This window comes from Myotis daubentonii, chromosome X (genome assembly GCF_963259705.1).
Source record: "Myotis daubentonii chromosome X, mMyoDau2.1, whole genome shotgun sequence".
Classification (NCBI taxonomy): Eukaryota; Metazoa; Chordata; class Mammalia; order Chiroptera; family Vespertilionidae; genus Myotis; species Myotis daubentonii.
Window position 1 is genome coordinate 101890335 of NC_081861.1, and position 12277 is coordinate 101902611.

The following is a 12277-nucleotide window of genomic DNA, read 5'->3' on the forward strand; positions in this document are numbered from 1 at the left end:
CATTCCTCCGCTACACTCAAGCCATGCCCACCAGCCACGCCCACCAATCAGAGTGACTACGCAAATTAACCAGACAAAGATGACGGTTAATTTTCATATGCAGGTGTTAGGCGCCCAAGGAGGCGACGGCGGCCGGGGCCACAGGCTCCCATGACATTTGCTGGTCTGGGAGGCGAGACCGTCCGTGCCTAGCCATGCCCGCGGACTCCTGGAACCTTCGCAGGCTCGGGAAGCAAGGCCGTAGCCATACCCATGGGCTCCCAGGACCTTTGCCGGTCTTGGAGGCAAGGCCGCCCATTCCTAGCCACGCCCGCGGGCTCCTGGGACCTTTGCGGCAGAGAGAAGAGCGGGAGAGGAGCAGGCAAAGAGCGGGAAGTTTGGAGAACTTGGCAGAGCAGAAGACCGCTGGACATAGAGCAGAGTGAGAGAGAGGGCGGCTTGCAGGGTGCGGCTCCCTCTGTCACCCCAGCTTCCTCATCACAGCTGTGGAAACTGACAGCAGGGAGGAGGAAGTCCCACCCCCACAGAATCAGCCAGAATCAGCCTTTGGTCAGACAGCTCTCAGTGGCCTAACAGCCAGGACTCTCATTCACCTGCATCTCAGACCGTGACAGTAGAGAGGTGGGACTATGTCTAAAGAACAACTGTTGATACAAAGTAGCTCTGCAGCCAAAAGATGCCGGCGTTATTGACATAAAATGTCTCTAATCTTGAAAGAAGGCGGCAAATGAGACAGGATGTATCTGAACACCAGCTACTGGAAAAACGTCGCTCTGATGCCAAAAAACACCAGCATTATCGACAGAATATGTCTAAAGACCAACATGCCTTTGAAGGTGAAAGAAGGCGGTGGTGACAACAGAATATGTCTAGAGAACAGTCATCAACAAGTACCACCAATACGGGTAGGAACTGCCTTCTCAGTGAAAATGGAGTACATGAGGATGCAATTCTCAAACATATTTGTGGTGGAATGACTGTTCAATGTGAATTTTGCCTATCACTAAATTTCTCTGATGAAAAACCATCCGATGGGAAATTTGCTTGATGTTGTAGCAAAGAGAAAGTCTGTCCAAATGATATACATTTTCCAGATTACCCGGCATATTTAAAAAGATTAATGACAAACGAAGATTCTGACAGTAAAAATTTCATGGAAAATATTCGTTCCATAAGTAGTTTTTTTGCTTTTGCTTCCATGGGTGCAAATATTGCATCGCCATTAGGATATGGGCCATACTGTTTTAGAATACACGGACAAGTTTATCACCGTACTGGAACTTTACATCCTTTGGATGGTGTTTCTCGGAAATTTGCTCAACTCTATATTTTGGAGACAGGCAAAGCTACAAGTAAAAGATTAGCAATGCCAGAAAACCAGGGCTACTCAGAAAGACTCATGATCAACATCAACAACCTCATGCATGACATAAATGAATTAACAAAAACGTACAAGATGCTACATGAGGTAGAAAAGGAGGCCCGATCTGAAGTAGCAGCAAAAGGTATTGCTCCCACAGAAGTAACAATGGCGATTAAATACGATCGTAACAGTGATCCGGGTAGATATAATTCTCCCCGTGTAACCGAGGTTGCTGTCATATTCAGAAACGACAATGGAGAACCTCCTTTTGAAAGGGACTTGCTCATTCATTGTAAACCAGATCCCAATAATTCAAATGCCACTAAAATGAAACAAATCAATATCCTGTTTCCTACATTAGATGCAATGACATATCCTATTCTTTTCCCACATGGTCAAAAAGGCTGGGGACCAGATATTGCATTAAGACTCAGAGACAACAGTATAATTGACAATAATACTAGACAAAATGTAAGGACACGAGTCACACAAATGCAGTATTATGGATTTCATCTCTCTGTGCAGGACACATTAATCCTATTTTAAATGCAGGAATATTAACTCAACAGTTGATCGTGGATTCGTATTCAAAAATGGAGGCAAATCGGATAAATTTCATCAAAGCAAACCAATCTAAGTTGAGAGTTGAAAAATATAGTGGTTTGATGGATTATCTCAAATCTAGATCTGAAAATGACAATGTGTCAATTGGTAAAATGATAATACTTCCATCATCTTCTGAGGGTAGTCCCAGAAATATGCAGCAGCAATATTAGGATGCTATGACAACTGTAACAAAGTATGGCAAGCCCAATGTATTCGTAACCATGACATGCAATCCCAAATGGGCAGATATTGCAAACAATTTACAACACTGGCAAAAAGTTGAAAACAGACCTGACTTGGTAGCCAGAGTTTTTAATATGAAGCTGAATGCTCTTTTAAATGGTATCTGTAAATTCCATTTATTTGGCAAGGTAATAGCTAAAATTCATGTCATTGAATTTCAGAAACGCTGAGTGCCTCACGCTCACATATTATTGATATTAGATAGTGAGTCCAAATTACGTTCCTCTAATTAATTCCCTTTCAATGTGCACGAATTTCGTGCACCAGGCTACTAGTTCATTTATAATTGTGAGATGAGAGACTGCAGATGATTTTAAGTGAAAAGGCAGATTGGGAGAGCAAAGGAAGATATAACAGGAGCTTCCCATTTCCTTAAATTAAACTATAAACATTCCTTTAGTATTCTTAGAAAAATATTCTTTAAATGTAATTGGAAGTTGAATGCTGATAACAAACTGCCTTTATGGAATAACAAGAGAGAAAAAAACAAGGAGGGAAATTTTGTAGTTTAATTTTTACTATTTCCCTGATTTCTTAGAGAAGACAGAGGCTGTGGTTAGGCTGCCATCTATCTATTCGAAGGAGGTACTACTGAAGAGAGAAATGTTTATCAAGGAATCACCAAATAAGTTCATCTGCACGCCTAAGACCAGCCAAGCGTGTTTGAGTACAGGATCATTTACCTAGTTAGCACCTATATCTCTCTCTGCAGTTCATAGTCAACAGCTTTGTTCATGACTTCCAAATGCCAACTATTTAGAGCTATTTACATTGTTTTGTCTTTAAATATTTGATATTTCAAATATTCAGATATTTGGTCCCAGCTTTAGACCAGACATCCAGTGAGGCTGTACCAGGAGAATATGGAGCCTCAATACTAATTCTTTAAATATAGGTAACAGGTAAAGACAACTCAAGCCTTTGGGAGTTCAGTCAAAACTTTCACAAGAGAAAAAAAGTAAAAGAGGTGACACAAACTGTACACGACACAGAGGAAACCAAGACAATTATAAATTTTTAAGAGTTACAAAGGAAAAAGACTAAACCATTAAAAATAATTTCACTATATAAAATCAATTATAATGATACTTGATTCCTTGAAATTCTTCCAGTTATTTATACATAGTTAAGAGAAATTACCATGATGGTTTTGAGATTGAATGTATCTAGGTCAGAATCCAACTTCTACCAATCACTTATAAAAATAAAGATATAAACAACATTGCAAGGCTGCTCAAGAAGTAAGCTAACATATAGAGTAAAAGTAATACAGAGTTTACATTTATACATGTAAATAAACATTACTTTTTCTTTCCTATGAAATACAAGAGAGAGCACAAGGCTTGCTTTTTGTTAATGAGTTATCAGATATTTATTATTATTATGTGTTCCATGATTATTCTGCATGCTTACCAATTGAGAAAAGATATGCCTCTGGCCAACAAGAGAGGATGATTAATAATTGAAAAAAAGTACTGACATAATAATGACATATTTCTAAACAATGTTCAATGATAAAGACAACATTCATAAGACTTACTTTCTTCCGTCTTTATAGAAACCGAGGGATTGTTTCCTGTTTCATCCACATTTCCTTCACCACCTCCTCGAGATCTTGAATTCCACACTTTAATGACTTCAACATCATTGTCACTGCCACTTCCACTTGAGCTACTATCTTTTTTTCCCTTTTTCCCTTTTGTTTTCTTCTTTCTGAAAAAGAACAAATTTAAACAAATAGAAAAGTATAGTAAACATATAAGTGCCAATTATGAGAACAATCAATAAATAGGGAGTTTTAATGTGTCAACACAAGGCACAAAAGTATTCAATTTACTTTGCATAATCATCGGAGCTTAAACTCATGGAGGTTTCATCAGAATCTGAAGCTATAAATTCATCCATGCTGTCTTCATCAAAATATCCCTAGGGAAAAAAAGATGAATGTTTTAATAGTTTACTTCAACTTATATGGGAAATTATAATATTGTTCATTTATTTCTTAAGAATAAGTCAATTGTCATGAGATAAGGAAGAACTAAAGAACTATCACGAATTAGAAAAATAAAGGAGACATGGCAGATATGACTATTAAATGCAATGTGAGGTCTTAGCTAGATCATAAAAAAGAAAAAGTACAAAAACTAAGAAAATCCAATTGAATTCTGTTGTTCAATTAATAATACTCAATGTTAATTTCTTACTTTTGATCACTTTGCTATGATTATGAGAAATGTTAAGATTAACATTTAATATTCATGTTATAATCATAATGCATTCAAACAGAAATTAACTAGAAATAAAATACATGAATTATTATACCACAAATCAAAAGAAAATTCAAATATACAGTAAGTGTACATACATCAACCTTTTTCCTGAAGTTATTCTGCTTCCAACAGATACCTTTTAATAAATCTTAGGTTACTTGATTTACCTTATTTTCTTTGCTAATATAGTCCAGCTGTAAACACCAAGGATGAGTCCAGATTCTACTTAACATCTGAAAATCTTGGAAAAGTTTTGCACCTGCTTTTCCTCTTCCACCTTCACTGCTATTACCTACACCTGATCAAAAGAAAAATAGTTAATGTTAAGACATAAGAAGATCTATTTCAACCTAGGTGTTTCTAAAACAGAGGTTTTAACAATCTATTCTATGAACTGCTTTGGCAGTGCTTACAATAATGTTTTCAATTACATAAAATAAATAGAATTGAAAAAGAAATCCATTATATAGAAATTATAAAAATACTAAAAAAAGTGATATCGTAATATGTGTAATTTATTAATGCATTAAATAAAAAATATAGCAGCAAGTCTAATAATTACATGAAAATTTGAAGTATTGATAATGGTAAATAATTTTGAGATATCATTAATATACAGAAATATATGATTTATATTGGTAACAAAGTCAGTTATCAATACTACTACTGTGGTTTGCTGCATACCTTTGAAACTGGAAAAAATGCTATACTTTTGTTGGAGGGTAGTGAAAATTAAAAAGGAATTTTTCTTATTCAGGTTCATACACCCCTAAATTCTATCCACTGGACCCTAGATTACAAACTCTTGTTTTATTGTTATTTTTTAATAATAATTTCATTTTTCAATTGCAGTGAACATATAATAGTATTAGTTTCAGGTGTACAACATAGTTATTAAACATTTACATAACTTACTAAGTGATCACCCTGATAAGTCTAGTACCTATCTGACAACATACACAATTACTACAATATTATTGACTCTATTTCCTATTATGTATTTACATCCTTGTGATGATTTTTATAACTGGCAATTTCTACATCTTAATTCCTAAACCTTTTTCATGAATGCGCCCCCGCAACCAACTCCCATCTGGCAACCATGAGTTTGTTCACTGAAAATATCATTCCATTTCTGTTTTGTTTGTTCACTTGTTTAGTTTTTTTTTAGATTCCACGTAAGTAAAATCATATGGTATTCATCTTTCTCTGTCCGACTTCTTTTACTTAGCATAATATCCTCTAGGTCCACCCATGCTGTCACAAATGGCAAGATTTCATTTTTTTATTGCTAAGTAATTTTCCTTGGTAGGTATGTATGTAGGTACATATGAATGTGTGTGTATAAGTATCTTCTTTCTCACTTCATCTATTGATTCCACACCTAGGATGTTTCCATATCATGGCTATTGTAAACAATGCTGCAATGAATATAGGGGTGCATGTATATTTTCAAATTAGTAAATTTGTTTTCTTAAAAGAAATACCAGAAAGTGGAATTGCTGGATCATATAGTAGTTGTATTTTTAAATTTTGAGGACCCTGCATACTGTTTTCCATAGTTTCTGTACCAATTAATAATGCCACTGCCTGGCCAGCATGGCTCAGTGGTTGAGTGTCCAACTATGAACCAGGAAGTCACAGTTCGATTCCCAGTCTGAGCACATGTGGTTGGCGGGCTTGATCAGCACAGTGGAGTGTGCAGAAGGCAGCCAATCAATGATTCTTTCTTATCATTGATGTTTCTATCTCTCTCTCTCCCTCTCCCTTCCTCTCTGAAATCAATAAAAATATATATATTTTATAAAAACAATGCCACGAAAAGTGCACGTGTTCCCTTTTCTCCATATCCTTATATCACTTGCTGTTTATTGACTTTTTGATAAGATATATTTTTAAAGGTCTGAGGGGATAAGTGGTTTCTTTTGCATTTCCCTGATGCTTAGTGTTATCTTTTTATATGTCTGCTGGCAATTAAATTGCCTTAGGAGAAATGTCTATCCATGTCCTCTGCCCTTTTTTTTTCTTAATCCTCACCGGAGGATTTTTTCCATTAATTCTTAGAGAAAGTAGAAGCAAGACAGAGAGAAACATCGATGTGAGACACATCGATTGGTTGCATCCCCCATAGCCCCAATCAAGGCCAGAGATCAAGGCCGCAACCAAAGTACATGCCCTTGACTGGAATCGAATCCAGGACCTTTCAGTCAGCAGGCCAACACTTAATCCACTGAGCCAAACTGGCTAGGGCTCCTCTGCCCATTTTTAAATAGAACTGTTTGTTTTTTAAGTTGAGATGCATGAGTTCTTTATATATTTTGAATATTAAGGTCTTCTCCAATATATCAATAGTAAATCTCTTCTCCCATTCACTAGGCCAGTAGTCAGCAAACTGCGGCTCGCAAGCCACATGCAGCTCTTTAGCCCCTTGAGTGTGGCTCTTCCACAAAATACCAACTTCTGCATATGGGCCACGAAGTTTAAATCGCACTGTACATGCATGCCTGCACGTGGTATTTTGTGGAAAAGCCACACTCAAGGGGCCAAAGAGCTGCATGTGGCTCGCAAGCCACAGTTTGCCAAGCACTGCACTAGGCTATCTCTGCATTTTGCTGATAGCTTCCTTCTCCCTGTAGAAGCTTTTTAGTTTGATGTAGCGCCATTTGTTTATTTTTGCTTTTATTGACCTTCCCCAAGAAGACATACAGAAAAAGATACTGATTGCAAAGACAAATTTCAGAGAACTCAGTGCTTATGTTTTCTTCTAGGAGTTTTAAGGTTTCAGATGTTACATTTAAGACTTTAATTAATTTTGACTTTATTTTTGTACTGGAGGTCCAGCGCACAAAATTCGTGCACAGGGGTGGGGGGGGGTGTCCCTGAGCCCGGCCTGCACCCTCTCCAATCTGGGACCCCCAACTGCCTTCCCTTGCAGGCCCGGTCACCCCTAACTGCCCTGCCCTGCAGGCTTGGTCGCCCCTAACTGCCCTCCCCTGCCAGCCTGATCTCGCCCACAACTGCCTTCCCCTGCTGGCCTGTTTGCCCCCAACTGCCCTCCCCTGCCGGCCATCTTGTGGTGGCTATCTTGTGACAATGTCACAGTGGCCATCTTGTGACGATGTCCCACGACGCCACTTAGGCTTTTATTATATAGGATATGGTTTAATTTGTCCAGTTTCATTTTTTGGCATGGATCTGGTCCCGTTTTCCCAACTATGCTTTTACAGAGACTATCATTTCCCCATTGTATAATCTCTCATTTGTCATACATCAATTCACCAAGGAAAATACACAGAAATCTCTCACATTTCTGCACACTAATAGCCAATGATCAAAAAGAGAAATTAAGAAAAGGATGTCATATGTAATTGTATCAAAAAGAACTAACTAGGAATAAATTTATTCAGTGAGATGAAAAACATATACTCTGAAAACTCTAAGACATTGAAAAAAATAAATTAAAGAGGGACACAAATAAATGGAAGGAAATAGTGTTCATGTATTGGAAACATCAATATTAAAATGTATATACTACCCAAAGCAATCTAATGACTCAATGCAATCACTACCTAATTCCAATGATATTGTTTCCAGAACTAGAAGAAAACCTAAAATTTATATAAAATCACAGAAGACCCCAAACAGAAAGCAATCGTGTGGTTGTTGTTTTTTAATTTTAATATTTTAGTTCTGTTTACTGGGATGACATTGACTTTAAAATTTTAACTGTTCAAAGTATCACATATGTCTCCTTATTATCTGCATTGACCCCATCCAGCCCACTCCTAACCCCTGTCCCAGGCCTTCATCATACTATAGTTTGTATCCATGGATTATGCATATATGCATCCCAGTTCTTAAGTTAATCTCTTCTGACTCACCCCATCTTCCCTCTTAGATTCCACAGTGTGTTCCATGCTCCTATGTCTCTGGATCTATTTTGTTCAACTGTTTATTTTGTTCATTAGATTCCACATATAAATGCAATCATGTGACACTTGTCTTTCTCTGACTGGCTTATTTCAATTAGCATAATACTCCCCAGATCCCTCCATACTGTCTCAAAAGGTAAGAGGTCCTTCTTTTTTACTGCTGCATTGTACTCCATGGTGTAAATGTAGATCTTTTTTTATCCATTCATCTGCTGATAAGCACTTGGACTGATTCTAGATCTTAGTTGTTGTAAATTGCTCTGCTCTGAATATAGGGATACATATATTCTATTTGATTGGTATTTGAGGATTCCTAGGATATATTCCAAGAAGTGGGATCACTGGGTCAAATGGCAGTTCCATATTTGATTTTTTTAGGAACCTCTATATTGTTTTCCATAATGGCTACACCAGTCTGCATTCCCACCAGCAGTGTACTAGGGTTCCCTTTTCTCCATATCCTCACCAGCACTTGTCATTTGTAGATTTCTTAATGGTAGCCATTCTAAAAGGTGTGAGGTAACAACCTATTGTCGTTTTTATTTGCATCTGTCTGACTTTGAACATTTTTTTGTATTTCTCTTGTCCATCTGTATGTCCACTTTGCATAAGTGTCTATTTAGGTACTTTGCCCATTTCTTAATTGGATTGTTTGTCTTCCTTTTATTACTTTGTATGAGCTTCTAATATATTTTGGATATTAACACTTTATCAGATGTATCACTGCCAAATATGATCACCCATACAATGGGCTTTTTATTATGTTGAGGTATGATTACTTTATTCCCACTTTGCAGAGAGTTTTAATCAAAAAGGGGTGTTGGATTTTGTTCAATGCTTTTTCTGTATCTTTTGATATGATCATGTGATTTTTATCTTTCAATTTGTTTATGTGATGTATCATATTTATTACTTGTGAATATTGTACAAGCCTTGCATTGCTTGAATGACTCCCACTGGGTCATGGTGTATGACCATTATAATATACTGCTGGATCCAATTTACTAATATTTTGTTGAGGATTTTAGCATCTATGTTCATCAAGGATATTGACCTATAATTCTCTTTCTTTGTAGTGACTTTACCTGGCTTTGGAATTAGGATCATGCTGGCCTCATAAAAAGAGCTTGGAAGTGTTCCTTGCTCTTGGGATTTTATGAAAAGTTTTAGGATATGTATTAGTTCTTCTTTGAATGTTTGGTAATACTCCCCTGGAGAAGCCATCCAGACCAGGGCTTTTGTTTGCTGGGTTGTTGTTTTTTAAATAACTGCTTCAATTTCAGTTGTTATTGGCCTATTCAAGTTTTCTGATTCTTTTTTATTCATTTTTAGATTGTATTTTTCTAGAAATTTGTCCATATTACCCATGTTGTCCAACTTGTTAACATAGAGTTTGTTCACAGTATTTTCTTACAGTCCTTTATACTTCTTTGGGGTCAATTGTTACTTCATTGATTTCACTTCTGATTTTATTAATTTGGGTCCTCTCCCTTTGTTTCATGATGAATCTGCCTAAAGGTTCATCATCTTGTTTATCTTTTCAAAGAACCAGCTCTTGGTTTCATTGATTTTTTTTTTGCATTGTTTTTTTTAGTCCCTATGTCATTTATTTCCACTGTAATCTTTACTATTTATTTCCTTTTACTTACTTGGGGCTTTTCTTGTTGTTCTCTATTTCTTTAAGTTGTAAGGTTAGATAGTTTATTAATAATTTTTCTTATTTTCTGAGGCAGGCCTGTAGCGCTAAGACCTTCCCTCTCAGGAATGCTTTTGCTGTGTCCAAGAGATTGTGGGTTGTTGTCATTATTTCTTCAAATAGGTTTTTAGTATCTTGCTCTCTCTCTTCTACTGGCACCCCCATAATGCAAATATTGGTACACTTGAAGTTGTCCCAGAGGCTTCTTAGACTAGCTTCATATTTTTGGAGTCTTTTTCCTTTTTGCTCTTCTGGTTGGGTCTTTTTTGTTTTCTCATATTTTAAGTTGTTGATTTGATTCCCAGAATCCTCTACTGTTCAATCCTTGTATATTATTCTTTGTCAGTCAGTGTTTGCTTAATTTTTGACTGGTCATTTTCCATTTTGGGGGCATTCTTACAAAGATCCTTGAAAGTCTCACTAAGTCCTTGGAAGTCACAAGAAGATTCTTGAGTAACCTTGTAACTGTGGTTTTAAATTCTATATCCAGTAGTTTGCTTTCTTCCATTTCTTTCATTTCCTCATTTGGCTACATCCCTGTGTTTGTTTATATGCATTGGGTAGAGCTGCTATGTCTCCTTGAGTAGAGCGGCCTTGTGTAGTAGGTGTCCTATAGAGCCCAGTGGCTTAGCCTACCCAGTCACCTGAGCTGGGCACTCTAGGTGTGCCCCTTTGTGGGCTCTTTGCACAGTCTTATTGTAGTTGAGACTTGAATGGCGTTGGTATCCCTGGGAGGAATTGACCTCCAGGCCAATTGGCTGTGGGGACTAGCTGCTACTACAGTGCGAGAGCTGCTATGCAGGACAACCCTATGGAGCAGGACTTGCGTCAGTGGGACTTTGGTCCTCACTGAGTCTGCCCCATGAGTGTGTAGCTTATGATGTGTAGAGTTGTAATTTCGTATGACCTGACACTGACCATTGGGTGCATTGGCTCTTGGGTCTTCAGGGAGCTACAGAGAGATCTGCAGATTCGTCCTGTTTGTATTCAGTTTGGAAGTGCCCACGTGAGGCCAAGCTGTGAAGCAAGGCAGGCTGGTGCTGGTGCCAGTTCTTGGGCCTTTTATTAATAGGTTTGGGGCTCCCTGACCCAGCTGTAGCTTGTTTGAGAAAGTTTAGCAAGGTCTGAAGCCTGAACAATGACAGGCCACCCATATGCAGAAGCCACTGCACATAGGTTGGAAGGAGCTGCAAATTAGACAAGGCAGGGTCTCAGGGAATCACCAGTGCAGAGCAAAGAGAAATGGCTGCCAGTCATCCCTGCCACAGGTGAGGTTCCAGCATAGGAATAATGACGCCTGCGAGCACCTTCGACTGGGAGATATCCACCCCCGAGTTCCTGCCCAATGCCAGGCAATCCAGTTCCTCCTTGTATGTGTCTGTGTTCCCCAGAGCCTCACCCTGCCACTGGAGCTCAGAGGAAGCAGGACCTTGTAAGTTGAGTTTGTGTGCTAGGTCTTTGAGAGGATTACCTGTGTCTCCAGCAGCCTCTGTGTCACTGAGCCCCAATCCCCACTGCTTTTTGCAGCCCATAATTACAGGTACTACTTTTCCCAGCTCTGGGAGCCTGGGCTAGGGGTCTAATGTGAGGCTGGGACCCCTTGCTCCTCACAGGGAGCCTCTGCAGAGACAATCTCCCTACCAATTACAAAAACGGTACACTTGAGTTTCAGTCCAACCCGTTTCATGCCTCTGCCCCTCCTACCAGTTTCAATGTGCTTTCTTCTTTACTTCTCTAGTTGTAGGACTTCCATTCAGCCAGCTTTCAGGCCATTATGGATGATGCGTGTTCTGTATTTTAGTTGTAATTTTGATGTGGTTATGGCAGACGGCGAGTACAAGCAGTTACCTATGCCACCATCGTTGTTCTCTGCCTGCTATCATTTCAAAATTCTTGAAATGTAGGACTTGTTTTGTTTCCTAACATGGGATACAGTCTATCTTTGAGAATGACCCATATGTATTTGATAAGAATGTATATTCTGCAGCCTTGGGGTGCAATGTTCTGTAAATGTCAATTAAATCCATCTGATTCAGTGTATCATTTAGTTAGAGTCACTGTTTCCTCATTTATTTTCAGTCTGGAAGATCTGTGCAGTAAAATCAGTGGTGTTAAAGTCTCCTAATATGGCTGTATTGCTGTAGATCTCTCCCTTAAAATCCTCCAG

The 12277-nt window shown here is 38.2% G+C and overlaps 1 protein-coding gene across 10 annotated transcripts in view; it reads right to left on the bottom strand.

The window, feature by feature from the left end:
- Positions 1 to 12277, bottom strand: part of ATRX (ATRX chromatin remodeler) — a 284022-nt gene that overhangs the window by 84341 nt on the left and 187404 nt on the right. For all 10 annotated transcript variants that reach the window (XM_059679370.1, XM_059679369.1, XM_059679366.1 and 7 more), the window contains 3 exons: positions 4650 to 4780; positions 4050 to 4138; positions 3753 to 3925 (listed from right to left, as the gene is read on the bottom strand). In XM_059679370.1, the coding sequence (XP_059535353.1) occupies positions 3753 to 3925; positions 4050 to 4138; positions 4650 to 4780 (393 nt within the window). The remainder of the gene's footprint in view (positions 1 to 3752; positions 3926 to 4049; positions 4139 to 4649; positions 4781 to 12277) is intronic.